This window comes from Meleagris gallopavo, chromosome 28 (assembly GCF_905368555.1).
Source record: "Meleagris gallopavo chromosome 28, MGAL_WU_HG_1.1, whole genome shotgun sequence".
In the NCBI taxonomy this organism is placed as follows: domain Eukaryota; kingdom Metazoa; phylum Chordata; class Aves; order Galliformes; family Phasianidae; genus Meleagris; species Meleagris gallopavo.
In genome coordinates this window covers 1,138,166-1,158,178 of record NC_139431.1, presented here as the reverse complement: position 1 = coordinate 1,158,178, position 20,013 = coordinate 1,138,166, and the positions used below count along the sequence as shown (strand labels likewise).

General features: G+C 66.4%; 4 protein-coding genes, 1 long non-coding RNA gene and 1 other non-coding gene across 6 annotated transcripts; 2 read left to right on the top strand and 4 right to left on the bottom strand.

Annotated features, from left to right (window-relative positions):
- Positions 1-826: 826 nt before the first annotated feature.
- On the bottom strand, positions 827-5,874 carry SARS1 (seryl-tRNA synthetase 1). Its single transcript, XM_085210561.1, has 11 exons — positions 5,645-5,874; positions 4,941-5,011; positions 4,757-4,837; positions 4,076-4,234; positions 3,389-3,532; positions 3,146-3,301; positions 2,423-2,644; positions 2,223-2,352; positions 1,566-1,723; positions 1,349-1,478; positions 827-1,234 (listed from the first exon to the last, which is right to left on the bottom strand). Exons 1-11 carry the CDS (start codon positions 5,778-5,780, stop codon positions 1,077-1,079), a joined length of 1,545 nt encoding a protein of 514 aa, XP_085066687.1. The 5' UTR covers positions 5,781-5,874; the 3' UTR covers positions 827-1,076.
- LOC146542616 (uncharacterized) lies at positions 4,759-9,072 on the top strand. The gene is made up of 2 exons (XR_014879950.1): positions 4,759-4,891; positions 7,938-9,072. It is a non-coding gene; the product is annotated as an uncharacterized LOC146542616 (long non-coding RNA).
- Positions 6,768-17,314, bottom strand: ELAPOR1 (endosome-lysosome associated apoptosis and autophagy regulator 1). Its single transcript, XM_085210554.1, has 22 exons — positions 17,183-17,314; positions 15,211-15,331; positions 14,811-15,003; positions 13,920-14,067; positions 13,767-13,847; positions 13,423-13,528; positions 13,206-13,355; positions 13,005-13,093; positions 12,733-12,910; positions 12,528-12,656; positions 12,364-12,454; positions 12,185-12,290; positions 11,957-12,094; positions 11,615-11,866; positions 11,117-11,290; positions 9,358-9,535; positions 9,176-9,272; positions 8,996-9,097; positions 8,474-8,600; positions 8,220-8,398; positions 7,967-8,132; positions 6,768-7,415 (listed from the first exon to the last, which is right to left on the bottom strand). The coding sequence occupies exons 1-22, from the start codon at positions 17,297-17,299 to the stop codon at positions 7,347-7,349; spliced, it is 2,991 nt and encodes a 996-aa protein (XP_085066680.1). The 5' UTR covers positions 17,300-17,314; the 3' UTR covers positions 6,768-7,346.
- Positions 17,315-17,362: 48 nt separating this feature from the next.
- CFAP276 (cilia and flagella associated protein 276) lies at positions 17,363-18,322 on the top strand. The gene is made up of 3 exons (XM_085210565.1): positions 17,363-17,846; positions 17,913-18,007; positions 18,226-18,322. The coding sequence occupies exons 1-3, from the start codon at positions 17,488-17,490 to the stop codon at positions 18,294-18,296; spliced, it is 525 nt and encodes a 174-aa protein (XP_085066691.1). The 5' UTR covers positions 17,363-17,487; the 3' UTR covers positions 18,297-18,322.
- A 39-nt stretch (positions 18,323-18,361) lies between these two features.
- Positions 18,362-18,661, bottom strand: LOC146542614 (small Cajal body-specific RNA 2). Its single transcript, XR_014879975.1, has one exon.
- Positions 18,662-18,781: 120 nt separating this feature from the next.
- On the bottom strand, positions 18,782-19,996 carry TMEM167B (transmembrane protein 167B). Its single transcript, XM_085210566.1, has 3 exons — positions 19,840-19,996; positions 19,614-19,745; positions 18,782-19,158 (listed from the first exon to the last, which is right to left on the bottom strand). The coding sequence occupies exons 1-3, from the start codon at positions 19,847-19,849 to the stop codon at positions 19,076-19,078; spliced, it is 225 nt and encodes a 74-aa protein (XP_085066692.1). The 5' UTR covers positions 19,850-19,996; the 3' UTR covers positions 18,782-19,075.
- Between the last annotated feature and the right edge of the window lie 17 nt (positions 19,997-20,013).

Genomic DNA, 20,013 nt, shown 5'->3' with positions numbered 1-20,013 from the left:
CACGTACACACACGTCCCACGCGCATTGCACACGTGCGCACACGCGCACGGCCCGCAGGCGCGCCTTGCATACAGCTGCGGGACCCCAACAGAGCCGGGACCGGGATGGAGCGGGACGCGGGGGCACTGGGACAACTGGGAGAGCACGGGAGACACCGAGCGCTTCGGAGCAGCGGGAAAACACTGGGACGAGGGGAAAGGGGGGGGTTGGGGGTCGAGAGACCCCCGGGAGCAGCGCGGACCCGCTCCCCGGCTCTCGGAACGGGTCGGGCGGGGACAGCGGAGCCGCCCGGGGACCCCCAGCCCGCGCCCGGTGACTCAGCGGCGCGCCCCGCCCTGCCCGGGGGCTCCCGGTGCCCTTCAAAGGCGATGCACGGCCGGGGCGGGCAGAACCGGCCGGGCGGGGTGCTGGGGGGGCAGACGCCGGGCCGCCCCCCACACCTTTCCCGTGGGCGCAGCCCCGAGTTTCCCACGCGCGACACGCAGTCGCCTCCAGTGGGTGGCACGGACCGCCCAAGCCCCACCCCGGGGAAACTGAGGCACGCAACTCCTCCCTTCCCCCCCACTCACTGCTCACCGCCGCGGGGGTCCCGGCAGCAGCTGGGCGAGGGGGGCCCCGGCCCCTCGTTGAATTACAAATGGGATCGGCCTTTGTCTGAGCCATTGTGTGGTGTCGACGGCGGCCCCCGCGCCCAGCTGCTGCCATCAGAGGGGCAGAAACGGAGCGGGGCCAGAGCAGCCGCCGGGGGGCTGCAAAATCCCCCACCTCCAAAGCAACGACCTTCCCCCGGGCCCCCACGGGAGAACACGCAGCCCCACGCGCGGCTCAGCAGCTTTCTTTGCTTTATTGGGTTGAAGGAGAGGAAGGTTTCCGCCCCTGCCATGAGCCTGCCATGCAGTGACCCCGCTGGGGAGGGGGAGGCGGGGGGGCCGGAGCGGCACTTTGGGCCGGAGCCCCACAACTGTCAGTTCTTTGCCCCGCGGTGCCGCAGGGCCGGGTGGGGACCGGGCAGCTCCCGCCCCAGACTCGGCTCGAAGCGAAGGAGCCGCCGCAGAGCCCGGCGGAGCCGAAGGACTCAGGCGCTGCTGACGCCCATGTTCTGCATCTGCTCCTCCAGCAGCCGCTCCCCGCCCGCAGCCTTCTTCCTGCCGCCTTCCTGCTGCTTCTTCTGCTTCTTGGAGAGCTCCTGCTCGATGGGGGCCGGCTTCACAAAGCGGATGATCTGGCGGAGGTCTGCGGGAAGAGCAGAAGGAACGGACTGCAGCCCACGGGGGCTTTGCTGGCCCCACAGCCCCCCAGCCCAGAGGCACGGGGGGGGGGGGGGGCTGGCAGTGTGCAGGGCGCTACCTGGGGGCATGAAGTCCCGCAGCCGCTCGGGGACGACGATGCCCTCCTCGGTCTGGTAGTTCTCCAGGATGGCGCAGATGGTTCGGGTGGTGGCACACATCGTGGCGTTGAGCATGTGCACAAACTCCACCTGCAGCAGGTGGATGCATCAAGGGATGACACGGGGGAACAGAAGATGGGGAACGGGGAACACGAGCGCCCAGCCCCACACCCTCACCTTGTCCATCATCTTCTTGGTCTGCCCGAAGCGGATGCGCAAGCGGCGCGCCTGGTAGTCGGTGCAGTTGGAGCAGGACACGAGCTCACGGAACGCTCCTGAGCCTGGGAACCAAGCCTCCAAGTCCAGCTTCTTGCTGGCAGCGTGGTTCAGGGCGCCTGGTGGGCAGCAGGGCAGCGGTTAGGGGCTGCAGCCACAATGCACCCCACTGCGGGATGCAGCCAGGGGTCAAAGCCCGCAAAGTGACCTCAGCGCAGTGCTGGGTGGGAGGCAGCGCTCCTGCCTGGCAGAGCAGAGGACGGAAGGAACCTCAGCGTGGGCACGTTTTCTAGCAGGGCTGCCCCTCTCTTCCAGAGGCACAGTGGGGACGGGGCAGTGAGGTGCCCCACAGCGTGTGCCTGTCCTGGTGTCCCCTTCCCACGGCTGAGGTGCCACCCCCCCTTGGCAGGTCTGGGGACGCACAGCGTGGGAACGTGAGCCAGCAGCGCTCTTGGACAAAGGAAGCAGAGCTGGGAAGTGGGTCAGGGTCACGGTGACACCCGAGGCGCTGGCAGAGGTGCCGAGCTCCTCCCAGACCAGCCCAGCATGGAAACAAGGGGAAGAAGCCCCCACCCCAAAAGCTGGCACCCCACACAGCCCTGCGGCGCAGACCCCTACCCGAAACGATGTTGACGATGTGGTAGGGGATGCCCAGGGACTGGTAGAACTCCTCGGCAGTGGCGATCATCTCATCAAACATCTCCCATGACTTGTTGTCGTGCGGGGAGGCGTAGACGAACTGCTCGATCTGCAGAGATCCCCCACGTCGGCTCCATCCCAGCCCCAAACCCCACACGCCGCCTCCCAGCTCCCCTCACCTTCTCAAACTGGTGGACACGGAAGATGCCGCGCGTGTCGCGGCCGTGTGAGCCGACCTCCTGGCGGAAGCAGGTGGACAGCCCCGCATATTTGATGGGCAGATCCTCTGGCTTCAGCCACTCGTCCCGGTGCAGGGCGGCGATGGGCTGCTCTGAGGTGGCAATGAGGTACTTCTCATCGATGGAGCTGTCCTCGGCCTTCTCGCTGCCTTTGCCGATCACCTGGGGAGCAGGAGGGGAGCGTGGGGTTGGGAAAGAGACACTGCCCTCCTTTCCCAGCTGCTCTCACATAAAACCCACAGCCCTGACAGATGCCGTGTGGTGCCAGCACGGACACCCCGTCCCCCGGCAGCAACGTTTTCCAGGAGTGGCGTTGAGAGGAGAAGAGGACGGCTGCAAAGTGGGTCGCAAGAAGGGGAGCAGCTGCCGTTTGCTGGCCTCCTTTCAGGGCCTTATGGCCTCCTGCCAGCTCCTGACAATGAGGCTGGGGACGAGCCGTCTCCCGTCACCACATCGCCGTGACAACGGGTTGCGTTGGCTGGGGACCGCCAAGCCTTCCTCAGAGCAAAGCAGACCCAGAGCCTTGCTGGGATAAGCGGATGGCAGCCGGCTGCCCCCCGGCAGGGGGAGGCACACGGCGTGGGCTGGGCAGGACGGCCGGACCCCGAGGGGCCGTGGGTGCCAGGCGGCGAGACGCAGAGAGCCAGCGGGCGTCGGGCTCACCTTGTAGAGCTCCTCGTCAAACTGGCTGAGCTGGGCCACCTCCTGCATCACCTCCTTCCGCATGAAGAAGGGCGTGTAGACGGGAGTGTAGCCCTTGGCACAGAGGCTCTGCAGGGCGTACTGGATCAGGGCCTGCTCCAGGAACACCAGGGGACCCTGCGGGATGGGGGAAGCCGTCGCTGGTCACACACACCCTGCTGTGATGTCCCCACGGAGCGCTGGGCTGCAGGGCCGGGCTCTCACCTTCAAGAAGTAGCCCCGGCTTCCCGCGACAACGGCCCCCTTCTCTCCCTCATAACCATCCACCATCACCACCAGGTCCACGTGGGAATACTTCTTCCTGCAGCTGCAGTCCCCCCAGATCCGCTCCACCTTGTTGTCTGCATCCTGCGCACAGAGGAAGGGGAGAGCGCCTCACGTCTCCTCCCCGGGCCGTGGTGACATCAGTGTGTTCCCCACCGGGCAGTTTGGGAACACAGCCCCCGGTCCCCTCCCTCCCCCCCAGCCCCACACAGGGCCCCATCCCGGCCCGGGCTTCGCCATCCGGCAGCGACCAAAGGCAGAGCCTGGAACCCCAGTGCTGATCCCTGCCGGTCACTCATTGTGCGGCCACTTGGCAGCTGGCCCGGCCCAATTGTGTTCCTCCAGCAAAATATTCCTGCTGGATGAATGGGGGCAACCAAGGGAGATCCCAGCCCCCGGCTCGCTGTGAATTTCCCATGTATTGCCCGAACAATGCGCCGTCTGAGCCGCTCTTTGTGTGCTCCCAGCAGGAAACGCTGTCTTGTCATGCAGATTTCATTCACCTCCCGCAGATCCGGGGGGGGCACCGCCCCTCAGCACCGCGTCCCGCTTTGATGAACCAACTCGGCCAGCCCGGGGCAGCCCCACAGCCCCCAAACCGCGCACGGTGCCGGGCTCCATCCCTACCTCATCGTTGCTGATGGGCACCGAGGGGTGCAGGAGGTTCCCGATCTCCCGGAGGCTCTCGAAGCGTTCCGCCTCCAGCCTGACGCGCTCCGCATCGCACTTCAGGATGGCTTCGTCGATGAGGAGACGGACCTTCTTGATCTGGGACACCTGCAGCCCCTGCACAGGGAGGAAAACGGCTGAGGACAGGGGGCTGAGTGCAGTTAATCACCCTGCCCTGACATCCACGGCCTCCGGAGTGAAACCCGTGGGCTGAGCGCATCAAACAACAGCCAGAGAGGACAAAGCCCCGACATCAGTCAGGCTCTGAAAAGCCCCGGGTGAGGCACGGCGTCACGCAGCGCCTGGCAGCCACAGCGGGGAGCGGTCAGCTCCCATGGCAGCAAAAGCCGACCGGCGTCACGCTCATTAAACAGCGTGGTTAATGAAGAGGGGCGGCGAGCGGGCAGTGAGGGAGGGCCTCCAGGGGACAGCAGCTACCGAGGCTGCTCACATCCCCCAATAACCGCAGGTCGGATCGGTGACCGGGGGCTGCTGCACAGCGGTGCTGGCCTCCAGATGAATGACAGCGGGAAAAAGCTGGCTTAGGACCGGGAGAAATGGGGATCCCCCTCTATGGGGCTGCAGGCAGTGCTGGGGATCCATACAACCCACGGAGGGGGGAGGTGGGGTCGGACTCACCCCCAGGACATCGGCTGTCAGCTCATCCAGGTTCTGCGCGCTCTCTGGCACGGACTCGTCGCTCCCTACGGGCTCCTTCTTCTGCAGCACAAGGGAAGGGAAACCCCGCCAGGGTTTAAAGACCCAAACAAGAAGGTAAAAGCATCCTTTAACAACGTCGGGGAGAGGCCGGCGAGGCCCTCACCTTCATCTTATCTCCGATGGTTTTGCTGCACAGGTTCTTCAGCTTGTTCAAGTTATCGGCACGAAACCTGCCTGCAGAGGGGGGGGGCGTCAGTGGGGCACACGAGCGGGGCTGCAGCCGGGAGCTCCTGCACCAGAGCTTCCTTTAATGCCATCGTGAACAACACCGCAGCCGTGGGCTTTCACCCCTTTAAATCCAACGGGAGCAACGCTGCACCACTCAGACCCCAAAATCCGGGGCCGCTGCGGGTCTGGGCGGGTCCAGGGCTGCGGGGTGAGATCGGGGCACTCTCGTTTTGCTCAGCAAAGCGTGGCGGGGACGGGAGCCGGGATGAGGGACGCACGCAGCTCCCAATGGGTGACGCGGGGCTCGCTGCCCCCGGCTCCCCGCAGGGCGGCACAGCGGGACGCGCCAACAACACCGCGTGTCTGCAGGACGCGGGGCGGCTCCCAGGAGGGCAGAACGGCCACGGCATCACCCGGCGCCGGGCACGGGGCTGAGCCGGCACGGATTGCATCAGCCGGGAACGGACGGCGGCACGCGGGGCTCCGAAACACCGCCGCGGGGCTGCGCAGAACCCGGCCCGGCCGTCCCCAACCCCCCGGGCTGCTCCCCACCCCCCCGGCTTTAGGACCCCCCCCAACCCCGGGTCTCGGCTCAGCCCCAATAGGAGCGCAGCTCCCGGGGGGGGCGGTCCCACGTACACCTCCGCCAGGCGCCGTCCGCCCGCACCAGCGCGTCCACCAGCGCCGGGTCTTTGAAGCGTTTCCGTTGCATCTCCCGCACGGCCGCGGGGTCTCCGCCTTTGTCGGCACGGAACAGGTCCAGGTCCAGCACCATGGCGGCGGCTCCGGAGCGCGGTGACGGCGGCGGCGGCTCCCGTGCCCGTGTCCGTTCCGCACTGCGCCTGCGCCGCGCCGCAGGGCGGGGCCTCCGCGGAGCAGCCGAGAGCGGGGGCGATGTGCGGGTAGAGCGCCGACAGCGCGTCGACAGCGCCCCCTGGTGGGGAGGAGGAGGCTCTGCGTCGGGTCTGTGAGCCCCTGCGTGTGGCTGCCTGCGGGACCCTCGTGACATCCCCGCGGCGCCCATATGGCAAGCCAGGGACACCATCTATCACCCAATAGCATCCTCCCGGTAACCTCCAGCATCCCTCACAACATCCCTATGGCACCGTGTGGCCCCCCCTTGGGGCTCTCATAATCTCTTATGGCATCTCCATGGTCCCCCCATAGCATCACCAGCATCCCATAGCACCATACGGTACCTCAGGGTAACCCACAGCATCTGCAGGCTCCCTTATGGCAGCTCCATAGCATGGCCACAGCACAACGTGGCACCACAGTGTACTTCATGGCATTCTCCTGGTCCTCTGTGACACCCCACAGTGCTCAATAGCACCCAAGGGTGCCCCTACGACATCCCATAGTGCCATATGGCAATCCAAGGACATCCTGCAACACTCCATAACGTCCTCATGGTACTCCATGGCATCCCCACGGCACCACGTGGCACCCCATAGCATCTTCACAGTCCCCTATGGCATCCTCATGTTTTCCCATGACATCACCACGGCGTTCCATAGAACCATTCCATCACCCCAAAGCAGTCTCATCATCCCGTATGGCATCCCCATAGCCTAGGGTGTTTCTTGGCACCATATGGCAACCCGAGAACATCCTACAGCATCTCCATAGCTACTTCACGGCACCATATGGTGCTCCATAGCATTTTCAGAGTCCCCTGTGGTTTCCTCATCGAACCCCAGCTTTCCCCTGCCCACTGCTGGGTGCCACACATACCCCCCAGCACAGAACCACCACACCAGGCTCAGAAACATCACCTTTATTGCACAGCCAGGGCAGGGGGGGGCCGCCTGGTGCTGTCTAGAAAATGCTGAGATCGCTGTAAAAAGGGGGGGGTGGAGCCATGGGGTGGGGGATACGGGGCACTGCTGTGGGGACAGCCGCAGGGGGACCCACTGTGGGGCAGCATCACCTCAGGGGTGCATCCTGGCAGGGGGAAAGGCAGCCTAGGGGGGAGTGGGGCTGGCATGGGGCTGTGGCACAGCTGGCGTGGCACGGGGTGACACGGCATGGGGGGACAGTGACAAGGTGTGACGTGGCCACCATGTATTCCCTGCCGTGCTCCATGCAGAGCATGGGGGGCCAGCAGCTTGCACATGTGTGCACACTCGTGCAACCCCCCCATGCACACTTCTGCCCCACATGTGTCCCCAACGTGACACATAGGGCTGCCCCCCCACGTCCCCGTGCCGGGCTGGGGGTGCTCCTGATCCCCACGTCTGTATTTGGTATTTTTGGCTTTTCCCAGGGGTGGGGGGAGACAAAAGTGCCCCGGGGCTCTGTGGGTCCGTAAGGCCACGGGGTGGGGGGTGGGACGGCCCCCTCACAGCTCCAGGTCGGTGCCACCAGACGATGGCTTCAGGGGGACGGAGTCAAAGCCATCTGGGGTGCGCTGCAGGGAATGGGGACACTGAGGGATGAGGACACAAACAGGGGACACCCCTCCCTGTGGGACAACTCCATGGGGCATCCATCCCCGTAGGACACTGGATATCCCCTCTGTAGGACACCTCAACTCCATGGGACCCTGCATCCCATGGGGCATCCGCAGCTCCACGAGTCACCCTCAGCACCTAGGACCCTCAACCCTGTGGGACACCTGCAGCCCTTGCAACATCCCCATGGGAACCCCCACATCCCACGGGAAACTTTCATCCCCTTGGGACACCCCAATCTCACGGGACACCCCAACCCTTGGGACTCCTCTGTGCCTTGGGTCAACCCAGCGGGACTCCTCCATCCCCATGAGACTTCTCCATCCCTTGGATAACACCATGGGACACCCCCATCCCTTGGGTCAGTCTCATCCCCTTGGATCAACATCACCCCCCTGGGACACCCCCATCCCTTGGGTCAACCCCATGAGACACTCCCATCCATTGGGACAGCCCTGTGAAACACCTCCATCTTATAGGACCCCCCTGCTCCCGTTCCCACTCCCACCTTGGTGGCCAGGCAGCGGATCTTGCCCAGCAGGGACTTCTTGCTGGTGAAGATGAGCTCATCCTCACCATCCTCTCCCTCCATGATGGCACAACTATCCGGTGCAGGCAGCTCGCTCTCCTTGGCCGCCGCGTTCAGCACCAGCCGTGAGTACTTGTACTCCAACCTGGAAACACCCCCATAACCACAACCTCCGCACGGGGACGATGGGATGGGGTGGGGGGGGGACATAGGGGACGTGCCCCACACTCACTTTTGGTTCTTCTTCCAGAAGTAGGCAGCTAGAGCAGCCAGCAGCACGGCCACGCACGTCCCCACCGAGACGCCCACCTTCAGCCAGAACTCAGCGCTGCGGCACGGGCGGACCCGGGGGGCGGGCAGACGTTGCCCCCCGTGGCACAGCCGCGGCTCCCGCCACACGTACATGGTCCTCTGTGTGTGCCACGGGGGGGTCAGGGTGGTGACATCGTGTCCCCGCTGTCCCCATCGTCCCCGCACGCCCCTTACCTGCACGCCGCCCTGGCACGCGCCCACGATGGCGCGGAAGTGGTTGGCGGAGCAGCGTGGGCAGCCCTCGGCCGTCGTCCACAGGAGGTGGAAAGTGCAGCCATCACAGGTGCCCTCGGGGCATTTGCTGTGGGGGGACACGCGGGTGGAGGGGTGGCTGTCCCCAAAGTGCCAAGCGCATCGCCTTTGCTGTGGCATCGCAGTGAGGCACGGTGCAGGGGACACCATGGTGGCTGTCCCCAAAGTGGAGTCCGCAAACGTGTCGCCGCCCTTCCCGTGGCGTTACATTTGGGGACGCGGTGGTGGCTGTCCCCAAAGTGCCCGAATACACCACCATTCCCTCCATGGATGGCACTACAGTGGGGCACGGCACACGGGGACACGGTGGAGGCTGTCCCCAAAGCAAAGTCCTCAAGGATGGCACACTCCCTGTGCTCGTGCACGGGGACGCTTAGAGACAGGGGACGCCCGGGGGGCCGTGAGGACGCCGCCGTTCCCCCACGTCCCCACAGCGGGACCCACCTGGGCACAGCCAGGCCGCCGGTGCCCGGCCGCAGCGGGTCGCAGCGCAGGCGGATGGTGGTGGCCCGGCCCCCGGCGCAGGACTGCGTCACCTCGCTGGACCTGCGGCGGCCAGAGGGAGTTGAGCGCATCCCCAGGGTCCCCTCCCCGTCCCCGCGTCCCCCCTAAACCTCCGCCCACCTGAAGAAGAAGACGACGTCGGGCAGCTCGGGGCTGGCGGGGGGGAAAAGCTCGGGGGGGGCGGCGACGCCGTCCAGCGCGGAGCTCACGGTGACACCTGCGGTGGCACTCAGGTGACACGGGGGGACTCGGCACCCGCGGCGCGCCGGGGGCACCGGGACACAGAAGGGTTTGGGGCTCACCCAGGAGGCGATCCGCCAGGCTGACGGGCTGCGAGGACACGGCGGCGCGGTGGCCGACGACATCTGATGGCACCACGATGGCCTGGCACACGTGGGACGTCACCACCCGGCCGGAGCCGCCCTCGTCGGGGAGCCGCGAGTCCGTGACGTTGTCCGTGCACGAAGCTGCCTTCCTGCCCTGCCGGCGGCACCGCGTCGGGGGGTGCGCAGCACTGCGCGTGTGTGAGTGTGAGTGCTGCCACGAGTGTGAGTGTGAGTGTGAGTGTGAGTGTGAGAGTGCTGCCACGAGTGTGAGTGTGAGTGTGAGTGTGTGAGTGCTGCCACGAGTGTGAGTGTGAGTGTAAGTGCTGCCATGAGTGTGAGTGTGAGTGCGGCCACAAGTGTGAGTGTGAGTGTGAGTGCTGCCACGAGTGTGAGTGTGAGTGTGAGTGTGAGTGTGAGTGTGAGTGTGAGTGTGAGTGCTGCCACGAATGAGTGCTGCCATGTGTGTGTGAGTGTGAGTGCTGCCATGAGTGTGAGTGTGAGTGCTGCCACGAGTGTGTGAGTGTGAGTGTGAGTGTGTGAGTGCTGCCACGAGTGTGAGTGTGAGTGTGAGTGTGAGTGTGTGAGTGCTGCCACGAGTGTGAGTGTGAGTGTGAGTGTGTGAGTGCTGCCACGAGTGTGAGTGTGAGTGTGAGTGTGTGAGTGCTGCCACGAGTGTGAGTGTGAGTGCTGCCACGAGTGTGAGTGTGAGTGTGAGTGTGTGAGTGCTGCCACGAGTGTGAGTGTGAGTGCTGCCACGAGTGTGAGTGTGAGTGTGAGTGTGTGAGTGCTGCCACGAGTGTGAGTGTGAGTGCTGCCACGAGTGTGAGTGTGAGTGCTGCCACGAGTGTGAGTGTGAGTGTGAGTGTGAGTGCTGCCACGAGTGTGAGTGTGAGTGTGAGTGTGTGAGTGCTGCCACGAGTGTGAGTGTGAGTGCTGCCACGAGTGTGAGTGTGGAGTGCTGCCACGAGTGTGAGTGTGAGTGTGAGTGTGTGAGTGCTGCCACGAGTGTGAGTGTGAGTGCTGCCACGAGTGTGAGTGTGAGAGTGCTGCCACGAGTGTGAGTGTGAGTGTGAGTGTGAGTGTGAGTGTGAGTGCTGCCATGAGTGTGAGTGTGAGTGTGAGTGTGTGAGTGCTGCCACGAGTGTGAGTGTGAGAGTGCTGCCACGAGTGTGAGTGTGAGTGTGAGTGTGAGTGTGAGTGCTGCCACGAGTGTGAGTGTGAGTGTGAGTGTGTGAGTGCTGCCACGAGTGTGTGAGTGTGAGTGCTGCCACGAGTGTGAGTGTGAGTATGAGTGTGTGAGTGCTGCCATGAGTGTGAGTGTGAGTGTGAGTGCTGCCACAAGTGTGAGTGTGAGTGTGAGTGCTGCCACGAGTGTGAGTGTGAGTGTGAGTGCTGCCACGAATGAGTGCTGCCATGTGTGTGAGTGTGAGTGTGAGTGCTGCCATGAGTGTGAGTGTGAGTGTGAATGCTGCCATGAGTGTGAGTGTGAGTGCTGCCACGAGTGTGAGTGTGAGTGCTGCTGTGTGTGCGAGTGCTGCATGTGTTTGCACTAACATGCAGCCACGTCTGCACACTACACGCACGTAACACACGTACCCACGTGCTTTCACAAGTGTGCAGTCGTGTTTGTGACTGAGCACCATTGCAAGAGCTGGCAAATGTTTGCGTGCTTCGGTGCAACTGCTTGCACACACACACACTCGTGTCACCCCCTGCTCCGTGCCCCCCCACTCACGTGGTTGCCGCAGAGGCTGATGTTGAAGTGATGGAAGTATTTGAGGCCTTTGGAGGTGAAGCTGGGGCCGCTGGTGAAGGCGCTGCTGGCAGACAGCGCTGAGAAGTCGTAGTGCAGCGTGCGGCCGGGCAGCGCCAGTGAGAAGGTGCAGTCACTGTAGCAGAGGGAGCGGATCTGCCCAGAGTGGGGGACTGCTGTCACCCAATGGGGTCCCATCGTGCCACCCAGCCAGGTGTTGTCACCCACCGGGACGTGCAGAGGGCTGGAGGGTGTCACCCACGTTGGACGGTCAGGGACGGCTGTCACCCATCAGGAGACGGTGCCACCCATGCCACCCACGTGGGATGTCAGAGGTTGGCAGAGCTGGTGCCACCCCAGCGGGGACAGCCAGGTGCCGTGTCCCCCTCCGCTCCCCAGAGTGCCACCCGTCAGTGATGCCCGGGGGGAGCCCGACACCCCCCCCACCCCAGGACTGCGGGGACACGTGGGGATGCTCACCTGGTTGCTGCGGGTGCCGGGGCCGCAGGGCTGGCAGGCGGGGGGGCCATCAGGTGGGCGTCCCCGCAGGAAGGTGCCGGGGGGACAGGGCTGGCAGGAGCCGGTGCTGTGGTCCAGGGCGTGCCCGGGGGGGCAGGGGGCACAAGGCCCCCCAGTGCTGGCGCAGCGGCGGCAGAAGGAAGCCACCCCCCCCAGCACGTTGGTGACATTGACTGAGTAAAGCTTGGCCACATCACTGGTGTAACGCCGGCCCTGGAGAGGTGGTCAGCATCATCTGGTGCTGGGCGGGGGGGTGGGAGGGGGGGGTGACGCTGCTGTCCCCATCCCTGTGCCCCCACTCACCGCCTCGCGGTAGCGCGTGCGCTGGAAGGCCCAGGTGAAGCTGGTGGTGGCATTTTTCTCCACCACGTAAGTGTAGGACTGCTTCCCCCGGGGGCCCGTCCACGTCTCCACCGGCGTGTTGGTGCGTGAGTTGATGCCCTGTAAGGGACAACACGGGGGACATTCCTGGATGCCCCCCCGCCCCGCCCCGCCCCGCCCCGGCCACGCCACCCCCCCGCCACCACTCACCACCATGAAGTACAGCTCACAGCTGACGCTGCAGACCGTCTCGAAGACGAAGGTGATCCGTGCCACCTCCTTGCTGTCCCCATCCTCCAGCGCCGGCTGCGGGGGGCTGGGGACACGGGGACGGTGGGGACACGGCCGCAGGGGTGGCACCGCCCCCCGGGGACGCGGCGGGCGCTCACCTGAAGCCGGGCACCAGCAGCGTCAGGATCATGAAGTCGTTGTCGGAGGCTCCCGCCGCTGTGTAGATGTAGTCCCCGGCCACCTCCCAGCCTGCAGGGACACGGGGACAGCTCGGTGACATCCCCTGCGCCGCGGGGACGGGGAGGGGGCGGCGTGGCGGTACCTGCCATCCCCTTGTACTCGAAGTTGACGCCGCTGAGCACGGTGGTCTCCATGTTCGGGGGCAGCACGTTCCACCACTTGTACTCCAGCCCCAGCACCGGCTCGGTGCCGGCCGGGCAGCGCACGCAGCCTGGGGACAGCGGGGACATCAGGGAAGGCACCCACAGGACCTCGGGGTGCCCACCGCCCAACGGGGTCCTCCTTACCGGAGCCGTTGGAGTAGGAGCCGTAAGGACAGGGCTCACAGGAACTGCTGTTGCTTTTGTAGAAGCCGGGGTTGCAGGGGGGGCAGCGGGTCTTCAGCCCCGAGGGGGGCAGCTGGGCAGCACGGGGCAGCGCCTCGCTGCAGATCTTCGGCTCTGCCCACTTGAACATCAGCTGCGTCTGCGCAGGGACACGGGGGGAGCTGCACCCGGATGGGACGCGGGGACAGAGCCGCGGGCCAGGGCTGGAGGTGGGGGGGGGGGGGAGTCCGTACCTCCCCGTTGGCATCGCACGCCGTGTGTGTGTAGAAATAGTCCTTATCAGTGCAGGGCGGGCGCACCTTGCAGGATGCTGAGCCGGGCTCTGCGAGCGGTGGTGGCAGTGAGGTCTCTGGGTGGCACCCAGGGATGTCCCCACGGCACCCATCGGAGCATCCCGGGCTGCAGGGTGGGGGTGCCCCCCCTTTTCTTCTCACCTGCATAGGCGGTGGGCTCGCAGGGCTGGCAGGCGGTGGCCCCTTTGCTGGAGAAGCTGTTGGCGGGGCACAGCTGGCAGGAGGAGGAGCCGGCGCGGGCGGCGAAGGTGCCGGGTTTGCAGGGGAAGCACTCGGAGGTGTAGGCGACCCCTGGCAGCGGGACGGCTCTCAGGGGTGGGGGGCTGTGGGGACCCCAACCCCGCACCCACCCACCTACCTGTGATCCCGATGTTCCGCACCAGCACGGGCTTGGGGACCTTGGACCAGACGGAGAACGCCGTGGTCCTCCAGTACAGCACGTTGTTACCACGGCTCAGCTCCACCTGCACGACACAGGGCCCGGGGGGGGGTCCCAGGGAGGGGTCAGCACCCACCGCTGTGTGCCACCACCCTCCCCTCTGCGCCCTCAGAGCGCAGCTCCCTGAGCTGGGGTGACAAATGGCCCGGGGGGGGATGAGGGAGGGCTGTGGTGGGGAACCCTTCTGTGGGAGCTGTGGCGTGGGATCCTGAAGGTGTCCCCAAGGACCCCCCCACCCTGTGCCACCCCATCCCTGTGCTCACGCTGTGGAACTCCCAGCCCTTCTCCGTGGTGCGCATCCAGCGCGACTCCTCCACCGTGGGCTGGCACTGGTCGTTCTGCACCTATGGGGACGGGGACAGCATCAGCACAGGGTCACCCCTCTGGCATCCCCTGGACCCCCACGCCGTGCTTACAAAGAACTCAAAGACGATGCTGCTGTCGGGGTAGATGTACTCAAAGGAGACGGTGCCCGACTGCTTCAGGCTGACGGCGTACATCAGCGTGGCCGTGCACTCGTCTGTGTTGGAGGCAATGTAGTCCCCCAGCGGCACCCACGTCGACCTGAGGTGGGGGCACAGAGTGGCACAGGAGCACACGAGGGGACGTGGGCTCTGCCCTGAGGCATTTTAGGGTCTGAATCCCTCTGGAGTGGGACACTGTGAAAAGGACAGTTTGGACAGGTGGGACAGTTTCTGTGGAGGCACAGGGATGCAAGATGGGACACAGGGTGTGGGGACACCACGGGAACCTTGGGGACAGGTGGGTGACGCTGTTGTTATACTTGCGGGATGCTGAGGAGGGAATGAGTTCAGGGCTGTGCAAAAGGGGCAGAAGAAACCCAGCCCAGGTGCTGTGGAGGACGCAGGGGATGTCCCAGCATGGTGACAATGGAGCATCCCCGTGCCAGCACAATGCCACCAAGCAGGGCGAGAGGCGGGTGGGCTCCTGCAGCACTGGGAGTGCAGCTGCATAATTAAAGGCAGCTGGAAGTAGGTTACATTTGCAAGCTGCACCGCCGCTGCAACGCGTGCTACTGGCACGGCGGGGCCCGACGGCTGCCACCAGAGCTGATCAAAGGGCCGCGGTGCAAAACAAAGGCGCCGGCTCGTGCTGCAGCACTGGTGAGAGCTATGGGTGGGAGATCCCTCTGCGACGGGGCTGAGGGGGCCCCAGGGGCTGGGGCAGCACGGCACGGGGCTGCTGGGGGGATCCCCTTCTTCACCGAGGCCCCCAGGGACGTGCAGGGAGGGAACACGGGCGATTCTCCACGTATGGATGCGCTGTGACATCCCAGGGCCACTCACGTGGTGCAGTTCTCCACCACGTCGCCGAAGCCATCGTCCAGCTCCAGGTTGGCGGCGACGTTGGCGAAGCCGTGGGGCAGCTCGTCCCACTCATCGAAGCGCACTCCGGTGCCCAGTGAGTAGGTGCCCTCGGCACAGGGCTTGCAAGCCTGCGCCTTCATGTCGAGGAACTCGCCCGCCTTGCAGGAAAAAGCTGCCCACGTGCAGGGGGGGCCGTCAGCGCTGCCCCCCTCCCACCACCAGCTCTGCCTCCAGGACCCCCCCCCACCCTGTCCCGTGCGGGATGCTGAGCACTGCGTTCATTCAACGCCTTTCACAGCATCACGCTGCCCCCAGGATTAGGAAAAGTCACCTTGACCCCATCACAGCCCCCCCAGCCACCCCCGCACCCCAACCTTACAGCACTCGGTGCCCTTGACGGGGTCCGGCAGCCCGGTGCAGAGTCCCGGTGTGTGCGGCACCGCCACCCTCCACCGTGCGCCCGCGCTGTCGCACGCTGTGTACTCGTAGTGGTACTCAGACTGCAAGAGAGAACGCGTGGAGGGCTGAGACCCCACGGGGCCGGGACCCCCAGGGAGCTCAGCTGCCACTGTGGTGATCTGGGGGTACTTTTGGGCACGGCACTGAGCGTGCAGTGGGACACACTTAGGGACAAGGCTGATGGGGGCCGGGTTAGGGGGGGTGGCACCTCCCCATCTTGGTATCTACCCTACAGGATGCTAAAACCCATGGAGAGCTATGGGGCCACACTCCAGTGGACACCACACCCCTTCTGTGGGCATCGCTGTGCGCAGGGACAGAGTGTCACTGCGATGCCAGCAGAGACCCCAGCGATCGGGGCAGCCCGCCCCGTTGGCCTCGGCGCGCCTGCAGGACGCGCTGCTCATTAAACACAGTGCCGGATGCGCCGTCCTGCTGGGACCCACCCAGGTTGTGCCGTGTGATGGGACGGGGATGGGGACAGGTGGCACCTGCAGGGCGGGCGCGTGGGGCTGCAGAGCACAGCGCTGCTGATCGCAGCTCTCCGTGCTGCCATCTGTCCCCGCTCCGGGGCTCGCTCAAGGCCGGGCGGAGGCGATGTTGGGGACAGGAGGCACCCGAGGCTCTGTCCCCATGGCCACCGCGGCACCGCAGCCCCCCCGGAGCACACAGCTGTGGCTGATGCGGGTTCGCTCGAAAACAAAGCTTTGATGTTTGCCATCAGCTCCATGCGGTGGCGGTGCGGGTTGGGGGGGAACGTATGGAGACACCTCACCCCCCCAGCCCCCTGCGTTGAGTGCAGTGCTGCAGGGGTGGGTCTTGGGGACGCGGGGGTCCCTGTGGAACAAAGAACAAATCCCCAGCACACAGCGTCACACCTGCTCCGCGCTCACCAGGGTGTGCAACGCGGCGATTCCTCCTTCCCAAACTTGGAGGAGCCGCCGGCAGATGGGAATCACCCACTGCGCGCCGCCTAAAGCCACCTCCATTGACCCGGGGGGGTTTCGGACCTCGGGTGCATCCCAGCAAGCAATGGGGATATGGGGCAGCGGACGAGGGACCTGGGAGCAGCCCTCCCCCCCTCCAACCCCGGCGCCAGCATCAGCGCAGCCCATTGTTTCCAGCTCTGGGCCGTGAACGAAATAAATAAATAAATGAATTGGATCACGGAAAAAAAAAATAATAAATAAAAATCTTAATGGCCCAGATGAAAAGCGGCCGCAGGGCGCGGGGGGGAGGGGGAGGGCGGGGGGAGACACACAGAGTGGGGAGTGCGTGGGGCAGGGGAATCCCTGAGGGTGGCTGGGTTTGCGGGCAGGCGGGGGTACGTTTGGGCTGTGAGGGATGGAGTGGGGGAGCTCGGTGGCCCCCCCAGAAGGGTGCCATGCCCGCCCCCCCTTTCAGCCCCCGGCTCTCCCGGGCAGGACGCTCTGTGCTGCCCCAATGAGATAAGAGCCGCGCTGCGCCCCGTGCCAGGCTGGGGGAGGCTCGCGGCGAGGGGACGCGCGTCCCGCTGCCACCGACCGAACCCACGGCACCGGGCAGGGCTGCAGACCCCGGGGTGGGCAGAGAGGAGGGGACGGGCGAACCTCGGGCCCCCCAGCAGCGATACCCCAGCCCGGCGCCGTTCTCACGGTCCCCGCCGCTGTCACCGTTAACCGCTGTCCCGCCGGGTCTCGGGGTGACGGACACGCGGACGGAGTACAGCGCAGCCCCGCACCGGGACCCCCAGCGGGGGCTGCTGACCCCGGGCACGGCCCCACGGACGCGGCCACGTGTGGGGCGCGGCGATAACCTCGCACCGCATCCCTCAGCGTGCGGCGCTCAGCTCCATCCCGACAGCACCGGCACCTCCCGGCCCCCCTCCCCGCTCCCGGTAACCCCCCCGGTACCTCCTTGCAGACGTGCAGCCGCTCTCCGACGCGGCACAGCCCTACAGCGGCGGCGGCGGCCACGCACAGAGCCAACAGCGCCCGCCGGGCCCCGGTACCGGTACCAGCACCGGCCATGGCGCAGCGGCGGCGGCAGCGCTCGGCCCCGCGCGGGCACCGGCACCGGCCCCGCGGTCCCGCCCCCCGCCAACGGCCCGGCCCGGCCCGCGCGCGCACCTGCCGCCACCTGCACCGCCCCCGCCCCGCCCCCGGGAAGCGCCCCCGGTACCGGCACCGGAAACGGCACCGGGCATCGCTTCCCGGGGATGGCACCGGGCATCATCCCTTGGAAACGGCACCGGCACCCGAGCATCGCCCTCGAGGGCGGCACCGGGCGTCACCCCTTTGAAACGGACTCGGCACCGGAAACGGCGCCGGGCAGCGCTCACCGGGACCATCGCCGTGACCCCGGCACCGGGCATCACCCCGAGAGCTGCACCCCTCCCCCTCCCCCCGCCGTGCCTCTCCGCCGTCCCCTCCCCCCCGGCCCCGCCCCGCGGCGGTTCCCCGGCAACGGCGGCAGCACCGGACCCGCTATGGCAGGCGGCGGCGCGACCCCGCCGGCTCCCCCCCGGCCCTGGAGCCGTCTCCACGCCGCGGCCGCGCGGTGCAGCCGCGACCACCAGTGAGTGTCCGATCCGTTCCTCCCCCGCCCCGTTCCGGTTGCGGCTGAGCCTCTACATCCGTGCAGGGCCCCCACACAGCCGGAACGGCCCCCGGAGCCGTGGCCGCGGAGCTGGGTGAGCCGCAAGAAGGAATCGGTGCATCGGATCCAGGGACGGATCGGTACGGCACCGGGACACCGGGACACCGGGACACCGGGACACCGGGACACCGGGACACCGGGACGAGGGCACGGCTGCGTGCCACGGGTGGGGGGGAGCAGTCACCGGCCCCACCTCGGGGGCAGCGGGACACGGCACTGGGGAAGGGGCGGGGGGCTGGCTGTGGCCGCACCACGCTGAGCCGCTGCCCCCTCCCTTTCCCTCCCCTCCCCCCCGCAGAATGCCCGCACAGCGCTGCCACCAACGGCGGTTACTCCCGGAAGGAGAACGGCGGCTTCTTCTGCCCGTAGGACCCCGCAATAAAGCGCGGAGCGGAGCCGGGCTGAGTGCGCGGCCGCGGGGTTGGGAACGGCGGGCGGATCAGAATCGCCTGCGCTCAGGGGCCGGCCGGGGCCAGGCCTCGCCTATCTGATCGACTCATCCCGCCCGCCCGCCGCACAGCGCCCGCGGCTTCGCGGCTCCATTCTTCTCATCTCGGCCGGGGCCGATCGAATAAGATCAATGTGTAGGGAGAGGGCGGCACGCGCTCACACCACGCACACACCACGCACACAAGCCCACGCACCCCGCACACCACCACCCCCCACTCATCCGCACACGCACAGCGCTCCAACCACTCTCCGCTCGTTCCCACCCGTCGCGCCCTTTTATACCTTCCTCCGCGCAGGGCCCGCTGGGAAGAGCCGCCCGACCCTGCCTCTCCGCACAGCGCCCCCTGCCGGAGGGAGGATCGCGGTGCTGCCCCCCCACCCAGCCCCGATAGTGAGCGCGGAGGTGGCGGTGGATAGAGCGCGTTTATTGGCACGCCGAGCCCCGCCGCTCGGCCACCGGGGCACCAAAACGCGGCCCCGCACACGACGAAGGCTCCTTGGCTGCCGGCCCAGCCCCCAGGACCCCTTGGCCATGAGGAGGCGGCCGGCGGGCACTGGGATCTTCCCATTTCCTGGTGGTGTAAAGCCCCTTGACAAGTAACGGTGTATGGTGACACTTGGTGCTGCCCCACAGCGGGCACTGGGACGAGGCGGACTCAGAGTCGGGCTGCAGTGGCTGCCACGGGGTCCCGGCGGGGTCACTTCACCACGAGGACGTAGAATGCCATCAGCACACAGGAGATGGCCACGGGAACATGTAGCCGTGTGCCAATGACAGCAGCTGCGGAGTGGTAGGAGGGAGCTGTGCTGGGCAGCACCCAGCCGCTGTCCCAGCACTGTCCTGTCCCCATCCCGTGCCACCACTCCAGCTCTGCACTCCCATCCCAGACCCTCTTGTCCCTCCGTTCCAGTCCCATCATCTCCATCTCGTGCCTCAAGTCAAGCCCACCACGTGCCCACCCCATATCCCAGCCCACTGCACACCCCAATACTACCACCCCCACCCATGCCCAAGCCCAGCTCATCCCCCAACACCACCGCCCCCATCCCGTCCCCACGTCCCCACCGTCCCCAGCCAAGTCCCGCGTTCCTTATCCCAGACCTCAACGCCCCACTTCCATCACGTCACCCACAGCCCAGCCCCACGCTCCCATCCCGGCCCCACATCCTTTACGTCAGAACCCAACACCTCCGCTCCCATCCCGTACCACAGCCCCCCCCATAGCCCCCCCTCACCTTTGTAGCCGACGCCCCACAGGCCGCGCTTCTCAGACAGCAGCCAGGCCCTCAGGCGCGGCACCTTCCTCAGGTAGGCGCAGGTGCACACCAACAGCAGCCCGAACACCAGCAGCCCGTCCAGCGAATACACTGCGGGCGGCACAGCTGCGTCCCGCGGGGCAACCACCCCTCACCCCTCCCCGGCCCTCCCGGGACCCCCCCCTCTCCCCCCCCCCCCACTCACCGTTGGTCATGGCGGCACCGGGGGCTCTCAGCGCAGCCCCGGCCCCGCGCACACTGCGCCTGCGCGCGGGCACTTCCGCCAACGCGACACCGGAAGTTGCAGGGTGGGCAGCCGAGCGCCGATGGAGGCGGGGAGGAGGATGGGTCAGGCCGCAAGGAGCAGGCAGCCTCAATC

Bases quoted from the DNA above. Each gene is read 5' to 3' on its own strand.
- TMEM167B (XM_085210566.1), bottom strand. The intron at 19,159-19,613 runs GTGAGGGGGGGC...ACCACTCCGCAG, and splicing joins GTGGGGCGTCGGCTACAAAG to CTGCTGTCATTGGCACACGG.
- ELAPOR1 (XM_085210554.1), bottom strand. From the start codon at position 17,299: ATGGCCGGTGCTGGTACCGGTACCGGGGCCCGGCGGGCGCTGTTGGCT. The intron at 9,536-11,116 runs GTGAGTGGGGGG...TGCCGCCGGCAG, and splicing joins TCAGCCTCTGCGGCAACCAC to GGCAGGAAGGCAGCTTCGTG. The intron at 9,273-9,357 runs GTGAGCCCCAAA...GTGCCACCGCAG, and splicing joins CCTGGCGGATCGCCTCCTGG to GTGTCACCGTGAGCTCCGCG.
- SARS1 (XM_085210561.1), bottom strand. From the start codon at position 5,780: ATGGTGCTGGACCTGGACCTGTTCCGTGCCGACAAAGGCGGAGACCCC. The intron at 4,838-4,940 runs GTGAGGGCCTCG...CTTGTGCTGCAG, and splicing joins CCATCGGAGATAAGATGAAG to AAGAAGGAGCCCGTAGGGAG. The intron at 3,302-3,388 runs GTGAGAGCCCGG...CCCATCCCGCAG, and splicing joins GCCGGGGCTACTTCTTGAAG to GGTCCCCTGGTGTTCCTGGA.
- CFAP276 (XM_085210565.1), top strand. From the start codon at position 17,488: ATGGCACCGGGCATCATCCCTTGGAAACGGCACCGGCACCCGAGCATC. The intron at 17,847-17,912 runs GTGAGTGTCCGA...ACATCCGTGCAG, and splicing joins CGGTGCAGCCGCGACCACCA to GGCCCCCACACAGCCGGAAC. The intron at 18,008-18,225 runs GTACGGCACCGG...TCCCCCCCGCAG, and splicing joins TCGGATCCAGGGACGGATCG to AATGCCCGCACAGCGCTGCC.